Source organism: Leiobunum rupestre, chromosome 4 (genome assembly GCF_980474605.1).
Source record: "Leiobunum rupestre chromosome 4, qqLeiRupe1.1.hap1, whole genome shotgun sequence".
Lineage (NCBI taxonomy): Eukaryota > Metazoa > Arthropoda > Arachnida > Opiliones > Sclerosomatidae > Leiobunum > Leiobunum rupestre.
Window position 1 is genome coordinate 15,466,567 of NC_143387.1, and position 15,504 is coordinate 15,482,070.

The window sequence follows — 15,504 nt, forward strand, 5'->3', positions numbered from 1 at the left end:
GGGAGAGTGCATCCCATTGTCGAACCTCGAGGTCCCGTAGTGACCTTGAAGCTCGACCTTGGGGTTTTTACACTCCGCCCCAAAATATAAGGTATTTTTAATTTGAATACGAAGAGACAAATGTACGCTTTTGTCATAGTGGGTTTGGCTGGCCTTTCTCTTACGTAGACTGGCCCGGCAAAATTAATTCCGACCGTTTCAAACGGTTCTTTTTCGGTAATTCTGGCCCTAGGAAGGGGCGCTTCGGGCATTTTACTCGCTTTTACATTTAGTCTCTTGCACTCGTAACACCGCTTTACAATTGCTTTCGCTAGTTGGCGTCCAGATATTATCCAATACCTTTCACGAATTTCGGTTATTGTGCTCTGGACCCCTGCATGCATCACGTTTTTATGACTCTTTCCATCAAGAGGGTGGCTAATCGTTCGTTCGAACTAAAGCGCCCTATACACGATGCGATTTTTTGGGGGGCGACTTGTCGCTACGATCCGGGAGATCGCGATCGCTCGTCGGTTTTTGCCACACACGGCAAAACCCCGATGTTTCGAAAATGGAAAAATTTTACCAAACACAAAGCCTAGGCAGATTCCTAAAATCGACGTAGAGCACGGACTACAGTGTTTTACAGCACCAATTTTATTCAAAAAAAGAAAAGCTTGTATTGCGCTTGCCGTGATTATTACTACAGATGAAAAAAAAAGGAAAACGAAAATGGTCGAAACAATGGCTTTTACAAAGGGAAAAATACTCGGACATGAACTTACTAAAAGAATTGAAAATATCAGAGTCCAAGGACTATCAAAATTATTTAAGAATGGACGACCATTGTTTCCGATTATTGCTTGATTTAGTGAGACCGGAAATAGATCTATAAGGTGTTACGGAAAGATTATTTGAAGGTAAGAAATGAATAAAACCATACTGTATTGTTTAAAACATTTTAATCAAAGAAACTTCAGTATTGGATACAATATGATATATTGGTGATGTCGTATAATTAGGGATGGAATTATTTCGAATGTGGTTTGGTCGTTAAGTTTTCTTGAATTTATCTTGGTGTACAATTTTGGAGGAGTCTGAGGTCGAAAGTTGGCGTGATTGGCTTTGTTTGTAGTATGGATGTCGTATCTGGTGATAAGCATAGGGATTAAAATAATTGTTAGAGTGCGCAGTTTGATTTGACGTTGGGGTTCCTAATAGCCTCGTTGGGGTGTAGCTCGGATGACTTGCAGGTAGGGTTCCTAATAGCCTCGTTGGGGTGTAGCTCGGATGACTTGCAGGTAGTTTTCCCCCTTGCCAATTGAGATATCCCTAGATGACAAAGGACGATAGCGAAAAATAGGATGGATTGTAGTAAAGGTTAGAAACAGTGTCCTTTGACACTGAAAGAACAGGGAGGACCACTTTAGAAAAGGCTCGAAGGGGAGTCCTCTCCGGCGGTAATACAATATAGAAAGGTATAAAATAAAATTCAAACGTAGACCAAAGAATATAAAACTTTATATTCTTTGCGTAGACCTAAATGTTTATAGCAAAATAGAAACATAGAATTTCGATTGGAGTTTCTGTACTATTATTACGTGAAATATTTCCGTTGAAAAACTGGGATTACGAACGTATGTAATATTTTTATATAAATAATAAATAACTAGAGACCAGTGCGCGAAATTTGCGTATACCAATTTAATGCGCCTCACTCGATACTACAATTGATTTTAACGAAACCCGAGAAGCGGATTGTTTATGGCCAACCTATACTTTATATAATAAAACTGATAAAGCCTGCGCAACCCAAACATGACCTTTCTTGGCGTGTCACTTGTGACCCGTGTATGTTTTTGGAATGAAATTTCTACAGACCCATGGGCAACATTAGATCTACCGAATGAACAAAAATACATCATTATCACACGCCGTTCAAAAGTTGTGCCCTTGACAGTTTTTAGCAAATACCATTTAAGCCTAGTTCACACTGTACAATTAAATGGGTCACTTAATTGTACACAAATAATAATAATAATAATAATAATAATTGTAAGCAAGAAATTGTATAGTGTTAATTGAAAAAGTGGGATTTTCTTTACTTAGGTGGGTTTACAGTAAGCCTGGAAAGAAACTTCCTTTACAGGTGTACAAAATATTCGGATTTTTTTTAAGCACCTATCCGTAGATAGATGGCGCCAACGGTCGCGGAAATCTTTCCACCCCCCTGCCCAAAAGTTTTTTTTAGTTCGTTAGCTCATGCAAGGTTATATTTTTATGAATTACACTTGTTTAATTTAATTAACATTTATGTGAGGGTTGTCTAGTCATTGTAATTTATTAAGGCAAGTTATTTTCGATTAAAGACTATCTTAAAGTGTTTTTAAATTAATTATACCTATTTCAATTTACTTAAACCTATAAGCCTTTGCTAGCCATGGGTAGGTTTTGTTGTATAATGAATTGTAAACAGAGAGGTTCTGAAGAAAATGTAAGTGACTTTTTAAAGCTGGCTTTCTATTTTTTCCGTTGTTAAAAATAATTATTTTTTGTTTTGAAGATATATTATCATGAAGTTCCAAAAAAGAAAGAATTAAGGACTGTCTGGTTCAAAACAATACGCAGAAGGGACTACTTGTATAAAGATGTTAAAAGTATTTGCGTGTGCTCAAAACATTTTTAAGGAAACTGACTTTGGAGAACTGACTCCCAACGGTACACGTTATTTGAAGAAAAATGTCATTCCCTCTAAATTCCAGTGGAGATTTGCGAACGATGAAACAAATAACGAAAATGATGCTCAGCACGAAGTTTTAATCTCACGAGAAGATGAAAATGTAGTGAAACAAGTAGAAGAAAACCAACCCACAGAAAATGCAGATGTAATTGAGGATAAAGTAATGGAAATTGAAAATGACACGACAAATCGTCTGAATGAAGTGTTGACTGAAAACATGTTACTTAAAGGGAATAGAACCTCCAACTCGTTCTTTATGGAAGACCCCATCAATTTCCTTTATTCCGTTCACAATCAGCGGTTATCAGCGCCGCAGTTGTGAAAAGCAATGGGAGGCTACGGAAAATATTGGAACCCTCGGAGGGCGACAGAAATAACAGAGGTTATATTCCCTTTAAAAAAAACTAAGCGAGCTAACATTAACATCGTACATGAAAAGCATCAAATTACAACAAGCGGAAAAGCGTTTAGACGAAGAAATAAACTTGAAAATAAAATCAAAAAGTTGATTCCCAGTATCGAAAATATCAAAACGGATGATGAAGCCGTTGCGTTCTACACCGGCTTGCCAAACTATGCAGTTGTACGAGTTTCTTGATCCAGGAATTGATGGAAGCAATATTATATATTGGAAGGGATCGTCAAGCGCTAGCAATACTAATCCCACCCATGGACTTCGTAGTTAAAAAATTAGTACAGTTGATCAGTTTTTCATGGTTCTAATGAGATAGAGGCTTGGTCTATTTGTACATGATTTAGCCGACAGGTTTGGAATTACAAAAGCTTCTGTTAGCAACATTTGTAATACATGGATCAATTATATGTATTTGCAACTTAGCCAAATTAGTATCTGGCCTACGAGGGAACAAGTTGACGCCCACATTCCAGAAGAATTCAAAACCACATATCCTTCAACGCGTGTCATATTGGACGCAAGTGAGATCAAGTGTGAAGTACCAAGCTCGTTAGTGTTACAATCGGGTACATACTCCAATTACAAATCATGTAACACTTACAAAGCTCTAATCGGAATCAGTCCAAATGGTTTCGTAACGTTTGTGTCAAGCTTATACACCGGCTGCATATCGGATAAAGAACTTACTCAGAGAAGTGGCTTTTGTGAATTAGATTTCGATGAGAATGACAGTGTAATGGCCGACAAAGGCTTTTTAATAGATGATATGTTAAGGAAAAGAATGTTCGTCTCAATATACCACCGTTTCTTGGGCCACGAGATCAATTTGAAAAACACGAACTTGAAGAAACCCAAAAAATTGCCACTGTTCGAATACATGTAGAGCGCCGAATACAAAGAATAAAAGGATGGCACATTTTTGACCGGCGGATACCGATAAGTTTATCTCCAGTGATAAATCAGTTGTTTACTGTTGCTGCACTTCTCACCAATTTTCAAAAAACAATTATAAAGAAGAAAAATAACAAAAACCCTGCAAATAATGAGAATTATGATTCATTTTAATTCGACGATACATTAGAGTGGCCAATAGATGTATGAAAATATTAGGCTTTTTTTTTAAATATAATTTTTAATTCATGATTACGAAGAGTAATTTATAATTCATGATATTTGTTGTAAAATTTTCCGCATGACTAGAAATGAGTAATATTGAAATAAACATTGAGTAATTAACTAAACTTATTTCGCTACTTTAGTTATTACAAAATTTAATTTTCATTCATAATTCATCTTGTTAAAATAGCATAAAATATTACTACGGAGTAAGTCAATCACAGATAATTGTTATGGCAAAATAACATTGAATTGTAATACTTTTGAATAGTCTCCGAGGTTATAAAAGGCACATCTTTAATGGAACGTTTGTAGCCGGTTATGGGAAAAATAATTACACTATTATTTTCATTCATTGTAATTAGTAAAAACAAGCGACTATCACACGAGGCGTCGATGCAACCGACAGAATCCCTAAAATTTCTAACAGACGGAGTTTATAAGCAGACAACATAGCTTCCTACAACTACTAACGCCACCTCTTGACACCTTCTATCATTAAAAAAAATCCGAACAAATATTTGCCCCTTTGGCTTACTTCCCTGTTGGACACTAGTAAACCCACCTTATAGGTGGGGTTACTAGTTTATTTTTTGTTTCACTTTTCCCTTCAATCCCCATCAGTGGCCTAAGGGGGGGACGGTCAGCCCTGGGTACCAGGGCAGCAGGTGGTGCCATCAGAGAAACTCGAGGGGGGGGGGGGTGCAAATCAGAACGATTAAACTTGAAGAAGATGGACCCGTGAAAACTTCTGCACGGTCCTGGGGGGTGTCACAAAACACTGTCGCCGCCCCAGGGACCCAGCCTTCGTAAGCCGCCACTGATCCCCATGGTAACGATCATGGACCTCGCCGGAGTTGATTTTAATTTGTGATATTTTGGTTGGTAACCATGGTGACGGTTTTGTTCAGTTCAAACCAAAGAATATAAAGCCCCAGTTATGGAAGGATTGATATTATTGGCCGCGTGTTTTGGCTGAGTTAGAAACTTCCGGCAAAGTAAATCAGAGTAACCGGAAACGGTTATCGCAACCCGGTCTCTCTTTAAAAACGAGAGGCGCAAAAGTTCCACTAGACGGAGCTACACCTTCCATTCCTCTGGCTTTATATTCTTTGTTCAAACTTAGATTCAGTGCTACCTCCCAGATTTATGTTCCTCCCGTGTTAACGAGCGTATGAGAAAAAGCCGATTTACGAGGGAAAATTCCGCTCGGCGCGCTGAAAGCCCGGACAACCCTTCTAATGTTATTTTACGATACGGTCAAATTTTCGAAAGAGTCCCACTTTTTTGGAACCTTATCCGTTATCTTTGCGATTTTTGTCAACGCTGAGATTTTTATATGATTCGAAGTAAGATTTAAGTTTTATTTTAAGCCTATGTATGTAATTTTCCGAGCTTTGGTTCGCTCGCAATCTTCTTTTAAAATCGACCAAATAAGCCTCGGCGTTATCTTGCGCGGCGCGAGATTTCAAAATGTAAAACTAAGAACACAAAATAAAATATCTGTAAATACATCTTTGGTTCTATATTTTACTTTAGTTATTATGTTATTAATTTAATTACGTTTTTATTATTATTAAACTGTTCAAAACATTATTTTAAATGTTTAAAGTTTGGTGTGTAACATTTTGTAAGTCGACGAATAAGAAAAACGTTGCTGGGTTATCGTTCCACGAGTTTCCAGGTGATCCTATTTTACGCAATGAATTTCTTAAAGCCTTGGCCAGAAAAGATTTTGAATCGAATATGAGATCTAAATCATCAACCCTTGTTTGCAGCATTCATTTTAAAGAAACTGGGTATTTTCAAATATAATTATTTTTCAAAATCACAACTCAAGATTAGTAATATCAATATTCCCCGGTTATTCGTCTTACATGCTCCTTTTTGGCCAGATAATGGGGCGGAAAAGGGGAAGGGACGTGAGCATGCGAAAAACACATTCTTGTTTCTTTTAGACGCCATATTTGAAATCGCGCCAGCTATTTTGTATGGGAAAAATTCAGGGGTAACTTCGAAACACAAATTATTAAATGAAATATGGTTTGGTGCAGCATCTTTGGTTGTAAAAGTATTTATGGAGCTCAAGGAATTATATTTAATCGCTTTCCAAAGAAGAGAACTCGCCTTTGGGCAAGAATATAACATAGAAAAAATTGGAGCCCAGCGCCGAGTTTGCGGGTTTGTAGCAGACATTCCAACGCTAAATTTACCATCTAGTATAATAATTTTATAACTTTTCTTTTACATATTTTATTAATTAATAATACTCCAATCAAAACGTGAATTAGTGGGGAAAAAGGCAGCTAGATAAGAATAAATATGAAATTAGTTAGTTACGATATATTAAATGAAATTGGTTCCTAAACTTAAGCCTTTTTAGTAACTTAAATTTCTAGAGATTATTCGATTATGCCTTCTTTCTAGGAAGGGTATAAAGTTTTTAGGAATGAATTGGTTCACCAGCAAAGACTTTCACTAAATTTTCATAATAATTACATGTCACTTGTAGAGATATAACCATAGAAGATAATATGGAAAACTATTCTAAAGAAGTTGAAAACTCGTTCCACAGTTCACAACCACAAGATAGTATTAAAAAGACAACCATATCACCAATAGAGAATTTGCATGAAAATTTTATCCAGAAGTGAATGGAAATGTGCCTACGGAGGGTAACCTACTACCCGAGGCTTTTCGATTAAAGTTTTGTTCTAAAGGAACTCAGACAGACTACATGAACCTGAATTTGAGAACCGAACTTTACGAGAGAGAGAGAGAGAGAGAATTAGAGCACTGAAAGAGGAAACAAGGAAGATTTGGGGAGTAGAAAAAATAAGAGGCAATGATGAAATGACCAAGGTTTATTATTATTTTAAAAAAAGGAAGCTTTTTATTGTGGATTAATTTATCGCTGTCATGTTGAGACAAAGTCCAATTCGAGTCTTAAATTTATTCCGAGTCTACAATTTGCAGTTGAGCCCAATCTGAGCCTTATATTAGTCAGAATCAGTCCAAAAATTAAATCAGGTTTAAAATTAGTACCAATGTAATTAAACATTTTTAAATATTACGAAGTAATTAACTAATTTTCTTCAAAAATGTTTTTTAAATTTCTAGATTTGTTGGTTTCTAACTTACAACAGGAGCTGTTTAATATTCACCAACAATATACCATAGAAAAATAGAATATATTTTACATTTCCATTTCACAAAATCAATGTTAGAAATCTCACAATTCTAATCTGAGTCAAATATTAATGTATAAAAAAAACTAAAAGAGCTTAGAAAGGAACTTTGTTTTAGTTAGCTGTATAATTTTATATAACATTGAAATTATTTTTAAATTTCCTATAAAAATAAAATACAGAAGTTAAGAATTTTCAATCTCTTAAAACTTAAATCCTTAGTAATCCTAATGAAGTGGTTTGAGTAAACCATATCAGTTAATTTTCCACTCTGGTGTACCTTTCCATGTAAAAGAGTAGCGCACCTACATGATGTTATAATATACAAAAAATATATAAACCATTAGAAAAATTTTAGAACTTGCTAATAAGTTACAGAAAATATAAGGACACAATTATACCCAATAACCAAATCGCAAGCCCCACCACAAATAGTTCTATAAAAATTGTCAAGTCCGAGGCGTACCAGCCCGGTTTCATGGGTACATTTTGAACCGTGCGCCTAAGACACTCATATCTTTAAAATATCAAAGCTATTTATAATTTGTTTTGTCTAGAACCGGGTACCATTTACCCACAGTACGCCTCTAGGTCAAGTACCATAACCACAAGGTAACTGACAGATCTCATAGATGGGTAAGATCTTGATTTGATGTAAAGAAACTGCCCATAAATGTATTTATTTAAAATGAAAAATTAGTCACAAATTAATCGATATCACTATCAACTCACCACACTAACCCACCGATAATATCGTTCGCTTCAAAATGGGCCACTGCTTTTTCAAAACCTTTGAAATGTTTATTGCTGTTGTTGTCAATGATCGATTTTTCATATAATTGTAAATTTCAACAGATGTAATTTGTAGTAGAGTTGAAGGAAGGGTACGAGTTTTCCAGTAGAATATTTTATCTGGTTGTGGAGCATCTTTTCCGCATAAATCTATTCATTAAAGATATAAAATGTTTAATGACTTAAGTTATTAAAACCTAGCAGTATTTTTTTAATCAACTTACCTTGGAAAACTTATGAACACCACTACCTAGCAAAATTTCCGGCTTGTTCTTTTTGGATTCCTTTGATATTGTAGTTGGAGCTTTTCTTTTACAAGAGCATTCCTCCAATAACCATTGTACATATCAAATTCTTAAAAAAATTGTATAACTTCCTCAAATTTTAACAAAATAATTTAATGTGCTTTCCAACTTCTGTAGAAATAGAAGGCCAAACAACATCCACGTTTTCGTCAAGGCCTAGATTTTCATCATGATCTAAGTCCGGCAACCGTACCTTACATGTAATATTGTCTCGTTTTCGCTCTTTTTTCTTTAATTCAGTAATATAATCACTTTTTTTCATTTAAATTTAATTCCTAAACTTGTGTATAACACTTTCAACGTTTTATTATAAGTTTCACTAAACATTCGTTATCCATAGTTAACATACGGAGAGATATGGCGTCATCTGCTTCTAAGAAACATTGGACCGTAAGCGCATGCGCGAAATAAAAAGCAAAAAGGTGTATTGCTACAAAGAGGCCCCTCTGAGATTTTAGGAATTTACCGAAGGGCACGTTTGGAAAACCCCCCGAAAGTCTTTAAAGATAACGGAAAACAGGGCCGGCTCAAGAAATATTTTTCACCCGGGCAAGGGGGATTTTTGGCGCCCCTCTTATTTTGAGACTAAATAAATTATAAATTTTCCGTTTTCCTAACAATAAATAATCCCTTTAATCCCTTTCTAAATACATTGTGTGAACGTATTTAATACCTTCTTTATGGTACAGGGTAATTTTACATGGAGCTTGAAACACTAGGTAAGGTGGCAAGACTAGTATACCTTAAGTACATTAATTATAATGTCCATACTGAGTAGTATCACGGTTAATATGTGAAATAAAAGAATTAAGTTTACGAAGAACCCGTGAGTTAAAGATAAAAATAATCTCTGGATATTTTTATTTTTAACTCACGGGTTGTTCTTAGTAAACTTAATTCTTTTATTCATTACATTAATTGCTTTAACAACTTAATTAAGAAACTTTTTACGGGTTTTTTTAAGGCCTACACTTATGAACTTTTTAAAAGCTGTCGCTTGCTTTTCTGCTTTAACGGCTTCTCTTAATTTACTTTTTTTTTATAAAAAGTACCAGAATGCTTCTATTTCTCGGACATCTTAATTCAATTCAACGTGACTCTAATTAATATATATCTAAGAAAACTATTTAACTGAAAGTAATAAATGGCTTTCTGCGCGTGCGCGTAAAATAGAAGAGAGTAACGGTAACCACGGACACACGACAGATTAAATCGTACCGATAGACTGCTTAAGTACTAGCCATCGAAAACGATTTAAATGCATTTTAGAATATTAAATGCAGGTTCATAATAGTCTAAGAAACAAATAGAATTCTTGAAAATGGCCTGCTAGTTTATTTATCATAAAGCTGGATAAATGACAACGAAATAGCAAGCAAGTACATAGAAGTACTGTATTACTTTGGGCTTCCTTCTATTCTTGTGGCTCTAAATTGGTTAGAGTGTGCAATAACTGGTGGGTTTACCGGGGAGTCGGGGTCCGGCTCTTGTAACCCATAAGGGCGGTGGCGCACTGGGAGATGTTAGCTCTGATCAAATGGTCCTATCTCCACCTCCGACTTCGGCCAGGTTTGTCTGGAAACTGAGCTTCGACTCAGGCTAACGGAGAGTGTCCGTGTAAACTAGCCGCCTCGGCGGATTGGGTAGCCTGCTGTGGGGTGGCGGGCCTCCGTGTGAGGGCACGTTGGTTATGTTTCCCGGCCTTATGGAGTCCCACCGCGATCTCCGTGGCCAGCTGTGCCGGGTTATGTGGACCGCTGTGTCCCGTCGTTCCCCTTTAGGAGCACTCTACAAAGGGTATGACTCTTTACCTACGTAGGTAGGGTGTCGGAAGGAGTTGCTATAGCATCCACTCTTACTCGCACGGCTGTGTGCGAAGTGAGAATTGGTCCACCCATTGCTGCACCTTCTGCTGGGTTGAGTGGCTTGCGTCAAAGGTCCGACCATAAGTAGTAGGGTACTACTACCCTAGGGGCTATCGACTTCCCGTAATCGGTGTACACCCTAACTGTAATGATTACGTATTCTTCTGTAATCTTTTCTACTTATTTTTAATCCCGTTATCATTTGTAATCTTCATACTCATATGTAATCACCGTAATCATTATGAAATAACGCGTACTCATCTGTAATCACGTGTAATCATCTGTAAAGTGCGTAATCATCTGTAATAACGCTTATTCATTGGAATTATACTGTACACAATTACTCATCTGTAACAATTTTAAAGTTTTGGGTTCCTGTGTACTCATCGTAATCATTATCTTCTCATCATAATCATTCTGTACTCATCGTAATCATCTGAACTCATTAATGATTACGTAATCGGTGTACAGGCAAATTCTTACTGGCTAGCCCCACGCTACTACCCATGCTGGATTTGTCACCTGTCCGGGCTTGGGGACGCTGGCGTAGGGCACTATGATGATAGGACTCCGGTGGTATGCCCCCTGTTGCAAGGTACACCGGGCTAAAAATTCTGACACACTTATTTTCTTGTAGTATCGCTCAACCACTTTTTCTTCTTCTTATTATATACCCTGGTTTATAATGAAAATCCCAGGAAAATGCTTTATCCGTCAGAACTATGCACCATAATTTTATGGTTTATTTACTATTTTAAAATAAATAGTCGCAAAAAAAACGATCATCGACGATGTTGGACATTTTGGTTGGGAAAACGGTTTGTATTTCTAATTAGCTCAAGTTTTTTCAAATTATGTTATGCTTTCTTTAATTTTTTATAAACAAATCCAATTCTTGGTAAACTAAAAAGGCGCACAACTCAATTTTGGCGCCCCTCTCAAAACGGCGCCCCGGGCAGTTGCCCGGGTTGCCCGGCCCTTAAGCCGCCCCTGACGGAAAAGGTTCATAAAAGTGGGACCTTTTCGAAAAATTTTCCTCGTAAAATCTTTACGGCAGCGCCGCTTGTTGCGCCGTAGTGTCAAGAAATGGAAACATTTCTATCCAAGTACTAAACACATGTTCAATATAAGCGAACGATGTTATGCCTATCGTTCTTAGCTCGTCACTGTCGTCAAAGCTCACACCCATATTTCCGTTTTGACTGAGCATTTTTAAATTAATAATCTATTTAAATCTTCACAAAAACTATATATGCAAAAACATTAAAGCAAACTTCCTATTTAAATGAATTAACTCATTACACTTTCATTTTTATTCCAATACAATTATTACTGAATAATCCAAAACCTATTAAAATTCCAAAAACCTCACTTCAATTAAAAACAGCAGAGCAGACGACGGAATGCAGGTCATCTGACATTTTTACGCATGTCTTTTGGATTTGGATAGAAATATTTTGCGATTCTCTCGGAGAGATGCCTGAAAGAAACACTGGATATGAACAAACTTATCTATCATAACAGTAGTGTATAAGATAAAATCCTTGTAAAGGGCGGTTCAATGCACTGTCATACCATTTTATTCTAATTTTTAATTTCATTTTACATTAAACATATTTTCTATCACAAATCGAGTATCGTTGTTTTTTATTTGTTTATACTCGTAACCCTCTGTCTAAAAATAAGAATGATCTAGCTTCTGAAGCCGCGGCCAATCGAATACAATATTATCATTAGTTAGTTCATCGAGAATTTACTTATTTTTAAATGTTTTTCTGAAAATAGTATTAATACATTAATTATTTAAATAATGATTTTTTGACCCCCGCAATCCCAAACGGATTTTTCAACTCTTCTCAGTATAGAAACAGAGTTCAAAGTTCGTTCTCCTCCCTCCCCCACTTGACAGCGAGAGTAACCTCGTAAATCGTACTTCACGCTTCTCAAGGTTATTGTAAATGCTGACAATTTTGAAAGCGCTTCAACCGTTGGACGATATGGCGAGAGCATGCTGACCATCGCTATCAATAGACGAGCTACGAGGGGTTAAAAGCAGAAGCCAAAATAATGTTTGAAATCGTTTCTGAGAAAGACGGGTGAAACTAGGCCTTTGAGCGACTACAATGGTACAATGCAATATAGGATCGAAGATAGGCCACTAATCCCATCTACGTCAAGGAAAGTTTTCAAGGAGTTTCTTCCAATATGGCAATCGCTGTTCAGGATATTGGTCCACCCTTTACGTGTACATTTGGAAAGCTTGGTGAGAATTGGCGCCAGAAATATGGTCGCCAATTGCGGGGGTAGTCGCGTGCGCGTCAACAGGCGAATAGTCCTATAGTCCATGCTATGACGCTAAATTTCCTACCCGCACATTTGGCGGGAAAATGAAAGTCCTGCATTTTCGGTGTATCAAATAAAATAATATGAATCTGAAACACTGTTATGATGCAATCTTTTTTCGTCTAAACTCTACGTTGCCACACTTACGATAATTATAATATACGTCGATAGTTAATAATTCGGCTTGAGCGTACGCTAATTTTCGAATTTTACGGTAAAACTGAAACTTTTTATGTTTTAATTTTTATATACGCACTCATTTAGATTTAAGCATTATTAGAATTTTTGATTTATCTGAAAAATGGTCCAGTACAGCATTAAACGGTACCACCTATTTTCAAGCGTACGATAATTTGTTTCTGAATTTCGGAATCTAAAATTGATAATTTTCTGGTCGGGACCAGGCAACACTGCCAAAACTGATCCGCATTTTTTTAGCCTTTATTTGGAATTGATAACTGAAAACTCGTTGCAAGGAATGGAATTAAACAAATGAAACTTACAATTCTAAACACTAAATCAGATACAAAAATTGCATTCGTGTATTCGCCAACATTATTAGTACCCCTTAATAATAAATATAAGTGTTACATCGAACGATTTGAGTGATTGACAGTCTGTCATGGAGTGATTGCGTAATCGAAAGTTTTCGGAAGAGGAAACTCGTCACAGCCTTCTCTCTTCGTTGGCAAAATTACCACCAGCTTAGTTTGATGGAGATAAAAGGCAAAAATGCTTTTAGGTCTCAAATTCGAAAGCAACTACCTTCAGAAGAGGAGCTACTCGATTTTCAACCAAAATTTTCAGTCTCCAGTGTGACCCTTTAATTACAATTGAACAGTTGCCAAAAACGCGTCCAAACGTTTGGATAAAAATCTCATATCATAAAATTAGTTAAAGTTTTTTAAATTTAAGCGCCTCTAGCGGTATTTTCGTGAACTAAAATAATCATTGAGGGAAAGTTTACATTTAGGGGCTCGGCCGCCATTGAACAGTCGTCCTTTGATGCGGGCTACGCACATTACGTTGTTTAAACCAAGTAGTACAGTTTTAAAAACGGTTTAGTATTTAAATATTACTTAATAATGCCAACGCACTGCTGTGTTCCTGAGTGTAATCAAAGAGGATACATTCGAGAAGTTGATGGAGTTATTTCTAAAGTAAGAGAGTTGTTAATTTTAGTTTTAAAGTAAGGATAATATCTAAGCCTAGGCTTCACTTGGTTACAGATATCTTTCCACAAGTTTCCCACTGATAAGAAACTTCAAAAAGCTTGGCTACAAAATATTAGGAGAGATGTTGGTAAACATTTTAATTTACATAAAACTACAAAAGTATGTTCTATACATTTCACGGAGAAGGATTATTGGCCCAATATGGCCAATGGCCCAATATGGCCAATGGCCAGAAACATTTCAAGAGCAACGCTGTGCCTTCGGTATTTAAATGGAATATAAACAAAGAAGTGAAGGAGAGAAGACTACTTAAGAAAACTATGCCATGTTTAGACAAATCAGCTTAGCGAAGTGATGGAAAATCTTTGAATGAATCTGTTATTGTAGAAAATGAAACCCTTTTAGTTTTTGATAATGATACCAATGTCAATGACAACCAACTCACAGTAGACTGTTTAGATACTAACGTTACTAATCAAATCAATGAAATCGATCATGAAACTACGTCTTGGTCTTTTTGAACGAGATTTGGCAAACCGATTTGGAGTGTCTGTGTCGATTGTCTGTAAGACATTTATAAGTTGGATAAATTTCATGTATTTGCAATTATCTCAAATGTGTCTTTGGTTATCCAGAGAGTATATTGATCAGCATATGCCAGCTGCTTTCAAAGAAAACTATCCTTCCACTAGGGTCATAGCTGATGCCACAGAAATTAAGTGTGAAACCTCTCAGTCTTTGGTTATTCAATCTGGAACGTATTCCAATTACAAGTCAACCAACACCTATAAAGGATTGTTAGGAATTTCTCCAGATGGATTAGTCACATTTGTTTCAAGTCTTCATACGGGATGTATATCCGATAAGGAAATCACCCGACGTAGTGGGTTTACATCATTGGATTTTGATGAAAATGACTCTGTCATGGATGACAAAGGTTTTAAGATACAAGATCTCCTAGATTCAATTCAGAAAAATGTTAAATTAAATATACCCCCCTTTTTGGGACAATGTGGACAATTTACTGAGGCTGAAATTCAAGAAACACAAAAAATAGCTGCAATCAGAATACACGTTGAACGCAGAATTCAAAGAATTAGAACGTTCCACATTTTTGATCGACCTATTCCGATAACATTGGCCCCAGTTGCGAATCAAATATGGACTGTTTGCGCTATTTTAACTAACTTTCAGACACTTATTTTGAAACAGAATGAAACTTTGACTGCTGAAAATGATAATTCATTGTTAGATGAAATAGAATTACCATTAACCAACTTTTAAAATGTAAATATTTAATTATAATTAGGGATTAGTTTATATTTTTCTGATAACCATGTTAAATCATAAAATCGAATCATGGCTGAATGTTTGTTTTTGGCTTCGAACCCTGGGCCGTAGCCAGAAAATTTTACTAGTGGGGCTAAGGGTTTTACTAGGGGGGCACGATTTTTTCTTGAATTTTATTTTGTATAGTATAGAATAGTAATTTTGAGGGGGCAAAATCAAATGAAGGGGGGCTTGAGTTTCTCTTGAGCCCCCGCCTATGGCTACGGGGGTGTACCAAATTCTCAAATTTTAAATAA

General features: G+C 36.2%; 2 protein-coding genes and 1 pseudogene across 2 annotated transcripts; all 3 read left to right on the forward strand.

The window, feature by feature from the left end:
• Window positions 1-3,540: 3,540 nt before the first annotated feature.
• LOC149946463 (uncharacterized) lies at window positions 3,541-4,199 on the forward strand (annotated as a pseudogene).
• Window positions 4,200-13,828: 9,629 nt separating this feature from the next.
• Window positions 13,829-14,265, forward strand: LOC149946464 (THAP domain-containing protein 2-like). Its single transcript, XM_090170769.1, has 3 exons — window positions 13,829-13,903; window positions 13,973-14,045; window positions 14,105-14,265. Exons 1-3 carry the CDS (start codon window positions 13,829-13,831, stop codon window positions 14,263-14,265), a joined length of 309 nt encoding a protein of 102 aa, XP_090026895.1.
• A 247-nt stretch (window positions 14,266-14,512) lies between these two features.
• On the forward strand, window positions 14,513-15,202 carry LOC149946465 (uncharacterized). Its single transcript, XM_090170770.1, has one exon. The coding sequence runs from the start codon at window positions 14,513-14,515 to the stop codon at window positions 15,200-15,202; it is 690 nt and encodes a 229-aa protein (XP_090026896.1).
• The last annotated feature ends 302 nt before the right edge of the window (window positions 15,203-15,504 follow it).